This window comes from Myotis daubentonii, chromosome 3 (assembly GCF_963259705.1).
Source record: "Myotis daubentonii chromosome 3, mMyoDau2.1, whole genome shotgun sequence".
Lineage (NCBI taxonomy): Eukaryota > Metazoa > Chordata > Mammalia > Chiroptera > Vespertilionidae > Myotis > Myotis daubentonii.
Genome location: NC_081842.1, coordinates 192373676 through 192385679, shown reverse-complemented (window position 1 = coordinate 192385679; position 12004 = coordinate 192373676). Strand labels below are relative to the sequence as shown.

Below are 12004 nucleotides of genomic sequence, written 5' to 3'. Positions count from 1 at the left end.
GGGAAATGCAAGACACAGGGAATGGAATTGAACCAAGGTGTTAACTTTATTTATTTTATTTTAGTATATTTTATTTTTTACAGAGAGGAAGGGAGAGGGATAGAGAGTTAAAAACACCGACCAGCTGCCCCCTGCACACCTCCCACTGGGGATGTGCCCGCAACCAAGGCACATGCCCTGACCGGAATCGAACCTGGGACCCCTCAGTCCGCAGGCCGACACTCCATCCACTGAACTAAACCCGTCAGGGCAACTTTATATTTTTTAAAATTTTTTTATTGATTTCAGAGAGGTATAGAAACATCAATGATGAGAGAATCATTGATTGGCTGCTTCCTGCACGCTCCCTCTGTGGATTGCACTGGCAACTTGGGCTTGTGCCCACTGGGAATTGAACTGTGACCTTTTGCTTCATGGGTAAATGCTCAATCACTGAGCCACACCCACACCAGCTGGGGAAGGTGTTAACTTGTTTTTTGTTATATCTGGGAAGAAGAGCAAGACCTGCTCTGGTGTTATCCAAGGTACTTACGTTTATATTATAGGCTGCATTGTAAGTTAAGGCACCAATGATATTACTCGGGCATTTGTTCTTTATAGTTTAAGGAGGGCTGCATGAGAACCTGAAGATTGACTTCCTTTTTTTTGTAAGTGTTTTTGTTTTTAAACCTTTACTCGAGGATATGATTTCATTGGTTTTTAGAGAGAGGGGAATGGAGAGAGAGAATCATCAATGCGAGAAACATTGATCAGTTGTCTTCCACATGTGCCCTGAGTGGGCATTGACCCTGCAATCCCTATATGCCCTGACCGGGAATGAAACCTGCAACCTTTTGGTGTACAGGACAATTGTTCAACCAACTGAACCACCCGGCCCATGGAAGATTAGCTTCTGATGAAAATCTGCTACTGGCTTTGTAAAAGATTAGAATTAGAGGCTCGGTAACTTTATAACTAAAAGGGGGAGAAGATAAGCACAGTGTTGGTATTTGTAGGATAGAACCTTGCAAATCAAAAGCATAAGGTTGAACACCTTTCACCTTCCCTGGGTTCTCACCTTGATTTGCGGTAGTCCTTTTTTTTGCCCTCATTCATATCATTGTCCTGAGGGAGGCATTGGTGGGGGTTGGGGTACCTCCTGGGCCCTTAAAGCTAGGGCAGATTCAGAACTGAGGATATATTATATGGTGACCTTCCATACACTTGTTTTTATCAGCTACCCCAGCCTACCAGACATCAAGACATAAGAACAGCTGATAATACTGCAGTAAGCTAGGCTGTTTCAGAAATGCTTTACATGTATTCAGTCCACACAACAACACTATGATACATTATTTATTTATATTATTGCTTAGAGGATTAGTTGTCCCTTAGGCCCTATATCAAGTAACATCTTGGAGCATTGCAGATAAATGGTAACAGGCAATAAATACCCCTTTGTCCTTGTAACATGTAGCACTGCAGACTAATGGTAACAGGCAATAATTCCATATGACAAGGCAGGTGGGAATTCAGAGTCTGCCTTCGTCTTTTTCCCTATTGAAATATTAACTAACTAATATTGATTAGTCTTTGATTTCTGTCTTGACCAGACTTCTGAGCCTCATTATCTTCATTGAAGATTTCTACTATAATTCTTTTATCAAAAGTAATCATCTTTTAGCCAAAATAAAACCTTTGCCTTGCCAAAGCAGGTTAAGTCTTAGCAAGTACCATTGGTATAAATAGGGATCCCACAGGGGAGGAGGGTATCAAGGGCCAGGGGATGCAGGTGGTGAGACCCTGGGGCTGAGCCACCCCCTGGCTCTGCTGAGATTCTGAGATTTGGGTATCAGTGTGGTAAAGAGAAGCTCCGGGGATGCAGAACTAGGCTCCTCTGAGGGTTGGGCCAAGCCCAGCAAGGCCAAGCGCTGGGCAGGTGGTGTGGAAAAGTAGGCTTTCTGCTCTTCTGAGTAGCGCTCCTGGGGTGTCACAGCATCCCGGTAAGCCCAGTCACGCCAATGAAAATTGAAGCTTTCAAGCAGGGCGATTCGGTCAGTTCTTGTTGGTACACAGTCGAGGGGTTTAGCGGGTGGCAGATCAGGCACTTCTATTCCTGGCAGCAGCAATACCCCTCGGATGGCAAACCAGCCCCCAAATCGGGGATGTATGCACACACCTGATATATGCTGGGGAGAGGGTCAAGAAAAGCAAGGTCATGGACATCCCCTTAACACAAAGTTCAACTACTATCACTGCAACTAGGCGTTTTATTCACACTCAATGGACACTGATTCCACATGTGAGCCTCATCTGCTCTTGTAGATGAGCTCACTCTGGCCATGAGGAAGGGTTTCTTAAGCTGAGCCTCAATTTCAAAGTCTCACCACTGATCTAATCACTGCTCTGTCCCCTCCATTTTGTAACAGTTTTATGAATAGACTAGGTCCATGGTCGCCAAACTGCGGCTCTTGAGCCACATGCGGCTTTTTGGCCCCTTGAGTGTGGCTCTTCCACAAAATACCACGTGCGGGCGCACATATAGTGCGGTTGAAACTTTGTGGCCCATGCGCAGAAGTCAGTTTTCGGCCTGGGCGAGTCTATTTTGAAGAAGTACTGTTGATATTTGGCTCCGTTGACTAATGAGTTTGCCGACCACTGGACTAGGTTCTCCGATTTGACTAGAGATTCCAGAAAGCACATGGGGCTGGATTCCTGGGTAGGGAATACCTTTATCCTGGATTGTGTCTACAAACTCCTTTACCCATGGGAGGTGGAAGGATGTGAGACCTGATATCTTGATGGCCTTCACCATTTTTTCAGTCTCTAGTCCAGTGGTTCTCAACCTTCCTAATGCCGCGACCCTTTAATACAGTTCCTCATGTTGTGGTGACCACCAACCATAAAATTATCTTCGTTGCTACTTCATAACTGTAATTTTGCTACTGTTATGAATCGTAATGTAAATATCTGATATGCTTTATGTGTTTTCTGATGGTCGCGACCCACAGGTTGAGAACCGCTGCCTAGTCATTCATACTTGCCCTCTGACCTGGGTTCCCCAGGGGTCAGCCTCTACGTCCTGTCGTTGGTAGTAGTAAGCAGCCCCTGCCACATGGGCTGCTGTCTGGGCCAGAATCTTGGGACGCCGGTTGGGGTGTACCTCGTAGTCAGCAATAACTTCAATCTGCAGCTCTGGGAGGCTCTGGGATGGAGGACAAGATGGAGGCTTCTTTCAGCATGACAGGAATCATGACCTTGTCCTAGAGAGCCCTAATTTGTGTTAAGGTCCTGTCCTCAGAAGTCATATTTGAAAGGAAAACAACCTCAAACGGGGTAAGGGGGGTCCAGGGTGAAGAAAATGATATTCTGTCCAGGAGGGCCCACGTGTGAAGGTCTTGCTCAGAAACCTCCATTATGAGCGGTAAGCTGGCTCTGCCCTCCAGAGTCCCAGTGTGGAGGAAGACATGGGAGACCCAGTGTATGCATATATATGTAAACATGTACATGTGAGTGTGTGGTGGGGAAATACTGTTTTGTCCTTAAAAGGCCCCAAAGACAGCATAAAACTTCCAGGTCTAGGGCAAAGACAGGTGAGAGATGCCTGGGAAATGTTACTCCTATTTCACTTGGAGGTCAAGGGAAATCTGGTCTGAGGTTCATTTAGTTGCCCATCAGTGTAGGGTGAGTGAGACTGATTTCAGGCCTGGGGCGCTGCTAGAGGAACGTGGCCCGACTCGGATTGAGAATGGAGAACGGGGAGAGATCACAACGTCAAGGCAGTATTTCATCCAATGGAAGTGGCTCCTAACCTTAGGTCTAGTCCTGCACTGAGCTTGGAGTAGCTAGAAGCAGTTGCAGGTTTGAAGCTGGGAGAGGATATGAATGTTGCTCACCTTTTTAACACGGCCTAGGTGGTAGGCCACACATTGGTCCACAGGGTCAGTCAGTGGTTGGAGGTGGCCACTCTGCAGGAAGGGCTTCAGGGCCCGGTCAAACATGGCAGGTGTGCTGAGTACCAGGAAGGCCAGGGTAGGTCCTGGCAGGGGCAGGTGGAAGGCTGAAGGCAGGACTGCATTGTACCATGCCACCTGGAACAGAAAATACATATACATACCTTAATCTGGCATTCAAGGTCTCATATATCATGCCCCAGCCTCCATCTCATTCATTCAATCATTGAATTTCTAGTGATGCTCTGTGATGAGTGTTTATGGGGGATTTGTCTGAATGTGACAGGAAGTTTAGAATAGAGAGGGAATTAATGAACAACTGAGAACAAAAAAGTTGCCCTAACCATTTTGGCTCAGTGGATAGAGCGTCAGCCTGTAGACTGAAGGGTCCCAGGTTCGATTCCTATCAAGGGCATGTACCTTGGTTGCGGGCACACCCCCAGTAGGGGGTGTGCAGGAGGCAGCTGATCGATGTTTCTCTCTCATCGATATTTCTAACACTCTATCCCTCTCCCTTCCTCTCTGTAAAAAAAATCAATAAAATATATTTTTTAAAAAAGTGCAACGACAGGGCCAGGTGACAGTCCTCTGAAATTAGAAAAGGCTTTTTGGAAACAGTCTTTAAGGCTGGGAGGGAAGTTAACAGGCTGATGTGGGGAGGGAGAAAGAATCTGGTATATATTCTAAAAGATGACAGCATAAACAATGTCAGGCAAAAAGTACAGGGCACATTTGGAGAATTGCAAATTGTTTAGTTTGATAGAAGTGGAGTTGAAGGGTCTGCAGAGGGGAGCAGAGGGAGAGAAGGCTGGAGATCAGTAGGAGTGAGATTGTGACTGGCCTTGGATACCAATTTAGGAATGGATCTAATTTGGTAATAATGCAGGTCATTAAGATTTAAGGAGTAAACTGACATGATCAGTTTTGGGGAAGATTAATGTAGCTGCAGTGTGCAGGATGGGTTAGACCAGCCGTGGGCAAACTACGGCCCGCGGGCCGGATTCGGCCCGTTTGAAATGAATAAAACTAAAAAAAAAAAAGACCGTACCCTTTTATGTAATGATGTTTACTTTGAATTTATATTAGTTCACACAAACACTCCATCCATGCTTTGGTTCCGGCCCTCCGGTCCAGTTTAAGAACCCATTGTGGCCCTCGAGTCAAAAAGTTTGCCCACCCCTGGGTTAGAGGCAAAATGACAGCAAGGTTATTGCAGTAAATCCAAATGTGAAATGGCTTGGACTAGAGCATATATTGGATGGAAGAGAATGGATTTGGGAGATTCAGGAGACAGATTCCTAAAGGGCCTGGTGGCTGATTGGATGGGGGGGGTGGGGGGGAGTGAGAGTCGGAGCCTAGAATGACTGGCAGAGCTTCAGTGCAATAGCTCCAACTATCCAAGTCCACTTGACCCACCAGATAGGCATCCTTACTGTCCCCCCATATCTGCTACCCACCAACTCCTTTACTCAAGCTGTTCCTGATATTTGGCATGTACATAACCCTCCTTCCTTCCAATCTATCTTTTAAAAATGTTTTTATTAACTTTTAGAGAAAGAGAGAGAGAAACATCGATCAGCCGCCTTTGGGGTTTGAGCCTGCAACCTGGGCATGTGCCTTGACTGGGAATTGAACTGATGACTTCTTGGTGCATGGGACGATGCTCAACCAACTCACCCACACTGGCTGGGACCAATCTATCTTTTCATATAAAGCTCAACTCCTTTTTTTTTTTTCTGGAAAGTCCTCTCTTTCAAACTAGACCCAACCTATCCCCTCTCTCTATAACCTCTCCTAGCACTGCTGTGGGCCACTAAGCGGAAGGGGTGAGAGTGGGCTGTCTCTTAAGTGTTGTAAAATGTTTCCCTTCCACGTCCCGCGTGGTTCAGGGTCCAGGATCTGAAAGAGGAGCTGCACACAAATGAAAGAGAAAAGACATGAGACATGAGATAATTTGGAAATATTGGGGAGCCAGGCGGGCAAGTCCAACTCAAGGAGAAGGACTTCCACTGGTGCTCAGGCCGCACCAACCTTTTATTTGGTTTGGGATCCACCCATAGGATAGCCCTTAGGCAGGGAGGTTCCAGTGACACACAGACTATTCTTATCAATAAGGATTTACATGATTAAAGGTGGGGAGGTTGCTTCAGCTACCATTGTCTGGCCTGAGTGGGTGCACAGCTCTGACCTTTGCTAGGGCTTCAAGGGTACCCAGCCTTGGGGGGGGGGGCGCTGTTTCTCTGTCTACGCTTATCAGCTAGTGAAGACAATAGGTGGTCTTCCACATTTAAGCAACAAGCAAAGGGTTCAAGCTGAGCTGCTTTAGCTTTCTGTCCAAGTATATAGGTCAATGGAGGGGGCACCGGATAAGGAGAAAATGAACTTATATAAACAAGGGAAGGTGGTGGTGCAAGACTTGTGTGTCAGTCGGGTGCAGTTGCTATACCCAACCCAGTGGCTGGTGATTGGCAACACTATGACTTATTCTTCTGTTGGAAGGAACAAACCAGCCAGTTGTTTGCTTGTTCAACAGCAGGAATGCCCTTTCCTTTTCAAATGACCTAAATCCTAGCCATGCAAACCTTCCAAGACTTGCCCTCTTCTAATGCCTTCAGAAAGCTTCCAAAATGGGCCCTGACCGGTTTGGCTCAGTGGATAGGGCGTCGGCCTGCGGACTGAAGGGTCCTGGGTTCCATCCCGGTCAAGGGCATGCACCTTGGTTGCGGCAGGAGGCAGCTGATCGATGTTTCTAACTCTCTATCCCTCTCCCTTTCTCTGTAAAAAATTAATAAAACATTTATTTATTTATTTTTTAAAAAAAGAAAGCTTCCCAATGACTCTGGCCCTAAGAGTGCCTTTCTTCCCGTCGATTATGTTAAGTGACAGCCACAAGGTTACTGGATCAGCGACAGCTCCTACCTACCCAAGCCCCCTTGCCTTTCTGTCCCGGGAGATCAGATGTACATGGGACCAGAGGAGCTCCGGAAAGACCAGGAGGCTTAAGGGCCTCACGCCAGTGGCACCGAGGCCAATCATATACCTCACCCTAGCACCGCAGAAGAGAGAAACGAACCTGGAAGGGGTAAACCTCGAAGCCAAAAGGGCACAACGTGTCCTCAATCTTCTGCTTCAGCTCAGCGACTTGCGGCTCCATGCTGTATACTACACGCTGAGCTTGCTGGGGAATGGAGTCTCAGAATAACCGGGACCGTTAATTTTCAGGGCAGCTTGGACTCCATTTCCCAAGAACGTGTGGGACCCCTAGCGGGACACAGTTGACTTTGCGCGATGCATCCTGGGATACGTAGTTCATTTGTTCCTTGGAAACAACCACTATAGAATCAGAAAGACTCAGTTTCCCGACAAGCTTCACGGTGGGGATGTACGTGCACGTATTGCCTCCAGGGAAACGTAGTTCGGTCGCCTCCATAGTGGGTTGTTTCCGCGAGACGAGAACTCAGTTTCCCAAATGGCGCTGCGGCAGCCAGCCCAAAGTCAGACTTTCTTGGCCTACTAGATGTTTTGAACGCTGCGGCGGCAGTAGTAGCTAGCCTAGGATCGGTGTGATGGCGCCAGTATCCTGCGTCTGGGAAGGTTTTAACCAAGATTCGGCACCTTAAACTCCCTCCTAATATGTGCATATGAGGGTATCCCGCTTTCCCCCCCAGTTTCCCAAGTACGCCTCTCCCCTGACTAGTCCTAGAGGCGTAGTTTTGGTCTGATATTGCATCCCTACCCCTAGTATTCCCTCTTTCAATTAGACGTTGTGGCCTTTCCTGGTTTGTGCGTCGGTTGTTCGGTGCTGGGAGAGCAAGGGCACAAGACGCCAGGGAGACAGACCCCTTGCCATAGGCTGTGAGTATGAACCTGAGCTGGTCTGAGCAGCTCGATGCGCTTCTCAATGCTACTGACGGAAATGTGGCCAGGACTAAGGTAAGGGGAAGTGAGGCCCCCCCCCCCCCCCCCCCCCCCGTTTGGGAGTGTGGGTTAAGGGACTCAGACAAATCTCATTGAACATGCACGTGTTCCTATTGTAGCAGCGGTTGTATCCCCTTGGCATCTCTGCTGCAGGTAAGTATGGTCTCCTTTTCTACCCACTTTACGATCTCTTCCTTTCAGGAAGATCTCTTTCAGGATCTTCCTTTTCCAGTGCCTGTACCATCCATTATTCCTTCCGGTGTCCAACTATTTCCTTTCTTTCTTTTTTTTTTTTTTTAATTAGAATGTTTTTCTTTTTCTTTTTTTAAAAAATATATTTTATTGATTTTTTACAGAGAGGAAGGGAGAGAGATAGAGAGTTAGAAACATCGATGAGAGAGAAACATCGATCAGCTGCCTCCTGCACATCTCCTACTGGGGATGTGCCTGCAACCCAGGTACATGCCCTTGACCGGAATCGAACCTGGGACCTTTCAGTCCGCAGGCCGACGCTCTATCCACTGAGCCAAACCGGTTTCGGCCAACTATTTCCTTTCTTGAACAAACATCTGTCCCCTCTTATCCCCCTCAACAGCCCCCCCCCCCCAAGTCTTGCATTTGTCCTTTATTTCCTCAGCAGGAGATCTGACTGGGACCTGGGTTCCCCCTAATCACTTGCTTCCCCAACCAGGAGCCCAAGCTCAACAGCCTTGGGCTCTAGAGACTCCCATTGTTCCAGAGAGGCTAAATTGGGCTGAGGTCCATAGGACATCTTCTCTCCGGGATGAAGTTACTATTCTTAGATCCCAGCTACGATCCCAGGGTCAGGTGAGGCTTGGAATCCTAGGTGTGTTTATGTAGTGTTTGTGTGAGACAAGGATACCAGGTGTTGGGCTATCACAGTAGCTCATGTGGTTTTCTGCCCGGATAGGTGACTGAGGCACTAAGACAAGCTGTGCAGGGCCTGCTGAAAGAGCAAGAGCAGCAGAAGTACCAAATCTGTGCCCTGGAAGGTATCTGGCCAGTTCTTTTCTCCATACACAAAGCCTCATACATATGCAAACAATTTTTTTGCACACCTGTTGTGTGTGCATTTGTATCTTGATTCACAGTGGAGTCTCTAGGCTCATTTGTGAAGTTCTTAGAGGGGTTGACCCCCCAACTTGTCCTATTATAGCATCACTAAAGTTGCTGCAGGGGGGCCCAGAGCGGAAGACTCTTCTCCTGGAGCAATGCCTGGACCGGCTGAGAAGGGAACTGAGGGGCCTTCGAAGCCAGGTGCAGGAACAGGCCCAAGCCCAAATACAAGCAGGTCCACAAAAGTGCAGTGTTACCAGTGGCCTTCACCAAGAGGTGCAGAATGAGTAAGTGATGGCAAGACCTCTTCTTCAGGCCTTTGAACTCCAGGTCCTCTGGTAGCCTCCTCTGGGTTTCTTGATTGGCTTTTTAGAATGAACCTGCTGTCATCCCTGTAGGAGGCAACTGCTATGGGAGGAGTCAGAGGTCCTGAGGGAGGAACTGAAGTTGCTGCGGGATCAGCTGAGTGAGTAAAAGACGGAGGGAGGTTCACTTGTCCTCTTTTCTGGAAAGCCTTCTTATTCTCCCAGTAAATGGCCAAAGCTCTAAATGCTGGAGCTACTCAGAAGTCTGGCCAAGCATTTGTCTTGCCTCCAAATGTGTGATCCTACTCTCCCCAGTCAGCTTGGAAACTTGCTATCAGCTGGACCAGAATGCTTCTATCTCAGCTTTCAGCACCAGACTGGGAACAAGGCAGGGAGGAAGAAGTAAAGAAGTTGGGGAACAGCCTTCTTCTTAAGAAAAAAAAAATCTTTCAGAGAGGAAGGGAGAGGGAGATAGAAATATCACTGATGAGAGAGAATTATTGATCGGCTGCCTCCTGCATGCCCCACACGGGATTGAGCCCACAAGCTGGACCTTAGAGAACAGCCTTCTTACATGTTCCTTCATCTGCAGCCCAGCATCAGGAGCTGATGCTGAAACAGATGGCTGACGGGCAGCAAGTTCAGGTCCGCAGCTGGAAGGTAGGACCAGGATTGAACTTATCCCTTCATAACTTCCTGTTGTGGCCGCTCCCTTCCCTGTATAGCCTGTTCTGCAGGCAGGCCAGGATACTCTTTCCCATCCTTATCTCTTCCTCTTCCTGTGATGACTTCACCTCCCTTCAAAGCTCTTCTTCCTAAGCCCTCTCCTCCAATTATGGGGAGGGGGTTTTCTCCTGGAGAGGGAGAGGTCTGGTTCTACCTGGGACCATAATCTGGCAGATGTTGGAGCAGCAGCAGAGTGGCCAGGAGGGCAAGGAGGCTGCCAGGACAGAGGCTGAGGATGCCCGGCGGGAGCATGACCTCCTCAGGTCAGGGGGTGTGGGTACCTGTGTCAGTGGAAGGGATTTGTCTTACAGAGGCCAGGAATTGGGGACCAGAATTCAGCTATCCTATATTTGACATGGGCCAATAGGGGCAGCATAAGGATCTGGGTTACAGCCCAAAAGGGCAGTACTGGGTGTTCTTTATTTGATATGGAGTCAGTGAGGTATCTGTATGTTTGGAAGATAAATTGTGAGTTCTGACCTCAGGAAGGAGGACACTTCCATGCTGGAAGGGCCCCTTTGACCCACCATCACCATTTCTCTCCCTTTCCAGGACCTCTGTTCACGTCCTTGAGTCGAAGCTACCCCTGGCTGCCACCTTTGCCATGTCTCTTTCTTCATCTAGCTCTGAAGTCAGTCATCAGGACAACAACAGTAGCTGGGAACTTTTAAAGAAGCTGGGTGAGGATAAGGGCAGGGATCCCAGTTGTGGGGAAGGCTGAATCTAAATGATGCCTGAATGCCACCTGCCTAATTGTTTGGTACTAGGTAGTATGGAGTTTCTGCCTTTTTATTTGTGAATCCATTGACCTCTGTTGCTACTTCTCCCAAGTCAGGGCTATATGTACTTCTCCAACAGACAAGCCCAGTGCTTGCTGATGGTTTGTTCCGTCTTTCCTTTCTCTCCTCTTAGATCTCCAGAAGAGTACCCTTTCTAACCTGGAACCCAGCAACTTTCAGCTCCAGGTCCAGAGCCTTGAGCAGGAGGACCTATCCTTTAATGGCTCCAAGATACTCCTGAGTGACCTGTAAGGACATATAAGAGTAGTAGGATAAAGTCCTTGCTCACCTTCCCCTCCAAGGCCCAGTTTCTGGGCTCCCTGCCCCTACCCTCTTGATCTAGCTGGTTTCTGCCCTCCCTACTGAGGCTTGTCACTGCCTGCTCACCTGCCCACCAACTGCAGTAAAATGGCTTAACCCACCCTGATGTGTTTTCTGTGAATCAGCACCCACATGGGATAGACTCAGCTGTACCTTTTCTTCCTCCTGTAACATGACTACTTCCTACCACCTCTCCCTCGGAAATCCAAGTTCATAGACATGTATATCTGTACCTTCTGAATTCAATCCCTGTGCTCAGTAGAACGTGGAAGGAGGTGGGAGCTCTCATTTTGGTGGGAGAAGTAGGACAGTGCTCTGGGGCAGTACTGCTGTGGGGATGCAGAGGAGGAGGAGACATTCTAGTGGGCCCTGGACCGTAATAGGAGGCTTTCTCTCCTTGTCTCCACTTCTGCCCTTGAGGCTTACTCCAGTCCTTCCACACCTCTCCATCCTTAAGCAGTCCAGGCTACACTTCTGTAGCAGTCTACTTCCTGCTCTCCTTTCAGTCTCTCTGCCTCTAATCCAATGGTTTTACAATTTTTTTGACTGTGACCTCTAGTAAGAAATAGCTTACATTATAGCTTAGTAAATACAGATGTACACTGAGTGGCCAGATTATTATGACCACCTCATCAGAATTTCATTGACACTTCCAAAAATACTGAATATTGAAAACTTCTTAAGCAAATACTCTCAAGGTTTTATTATTGTTATTATTTGCATAACTAATTCATTGTACTGATGGGGTGGTCATAATAATCTGGCCGATCATAATAATCCAGCTACTCAGTCTATATATTTATTAACTGAAACAAATCTAATGATTCAATACTTATGCTTACTAGGAGTGATGCCCTCTGATATTTCCTATTATATTAAAAAATGTTTTGTGGCTATTGGTTCTGATCCTTCCACCATTGGTTGCTCTCTGGAAAATATATTTTCC

The 12004-nt window shown here is 47.5% G+C and overlaps 2 protein-coding genes across 6 annotated transcripts; one reads left to right on the top strand and one right to left on the bottom strand.

Annotated features, from left to right (window-relative positions):
• Positions 1 to 705: 705 nt before the first annotated feature.
• MMACHC (metabolism of cobalamin associated C) lies at positions 706 to 7163 on the bottom strand. 2 transcript variants are annotated; one of them, XM_059689981.1, is made up of 4 exons: positions 7006 to 7163; positions 3876 to 4070; positions 3032 to 3184; positions 706 to 2168 (listed from the first exon to the last, which is right to left on the bottom strand). In XM_059689981.1, exons 1-4 carry the CDS (start codon positions 7084 to 7086, stop codon positions 1752 to 1754), a joined length of 846 nt encoding a protein of 281 aa, XP_059545964.1. In that variant the 5' UTR covers positions 7087 to 7163; the 3' UTR covers positions 706 to 1751. The 2 variants fall into 2 exon arrangements, with proteins under 2 accessions (XP_059545964.1, XP_059545965.1); XM_059689982.1 differs by having other exon boundaries at positions 3876 to 4205; positions 7006 to 7112.
• Positions 7164 to 7242: 79 nt separating this feature from the next.
• CCDC163 (CCDC163 homolog) lies at positions 7243 to 11159 on the top strand. Of its 4 annotated transcripts, XM_059689977.1 has the most exons (11): positions 7256 to 7608; positions 7694 to 7865; positions 7970 to 8003; positions 8488 to 8678; positions 8782 to 8863; positions 9028 to 9214; positions 9326 to 9393; positions 9825 to 9892; positions 10133 to 10221; positions 10511 to 10638; positions 10871 to 11159. In XM_059689977.1, the coding sequence occupies exons 2-11, from the start codon at positions 7794 to 7796 to the stop codon at positions 10987 to 10989; spliced, it is 1038 nt and encodes a 345-aa protein (XP_059545960.1). In that variant the 5' UTR covers positions 7256 to 7608; positions 7694 to 7793; the 3' UTR covers positions 10990 to 11159. The 4 variants fall into 4 exon arrangements, with proteins under 4 accessions (XP_059545962.1, XP_059545961.1, XP_059545960.1 ...); XM_059689979.1 differs by having other exon boundaries at positions 7243 to 7865; positions 10583 to 10638; XM_059689978.1 differs by having other exon boundaries at positions 7251 to 7865; positions 8491 to 8678.
• Positions 11160 to 12004: the final 845 nt, after the last annotated feature.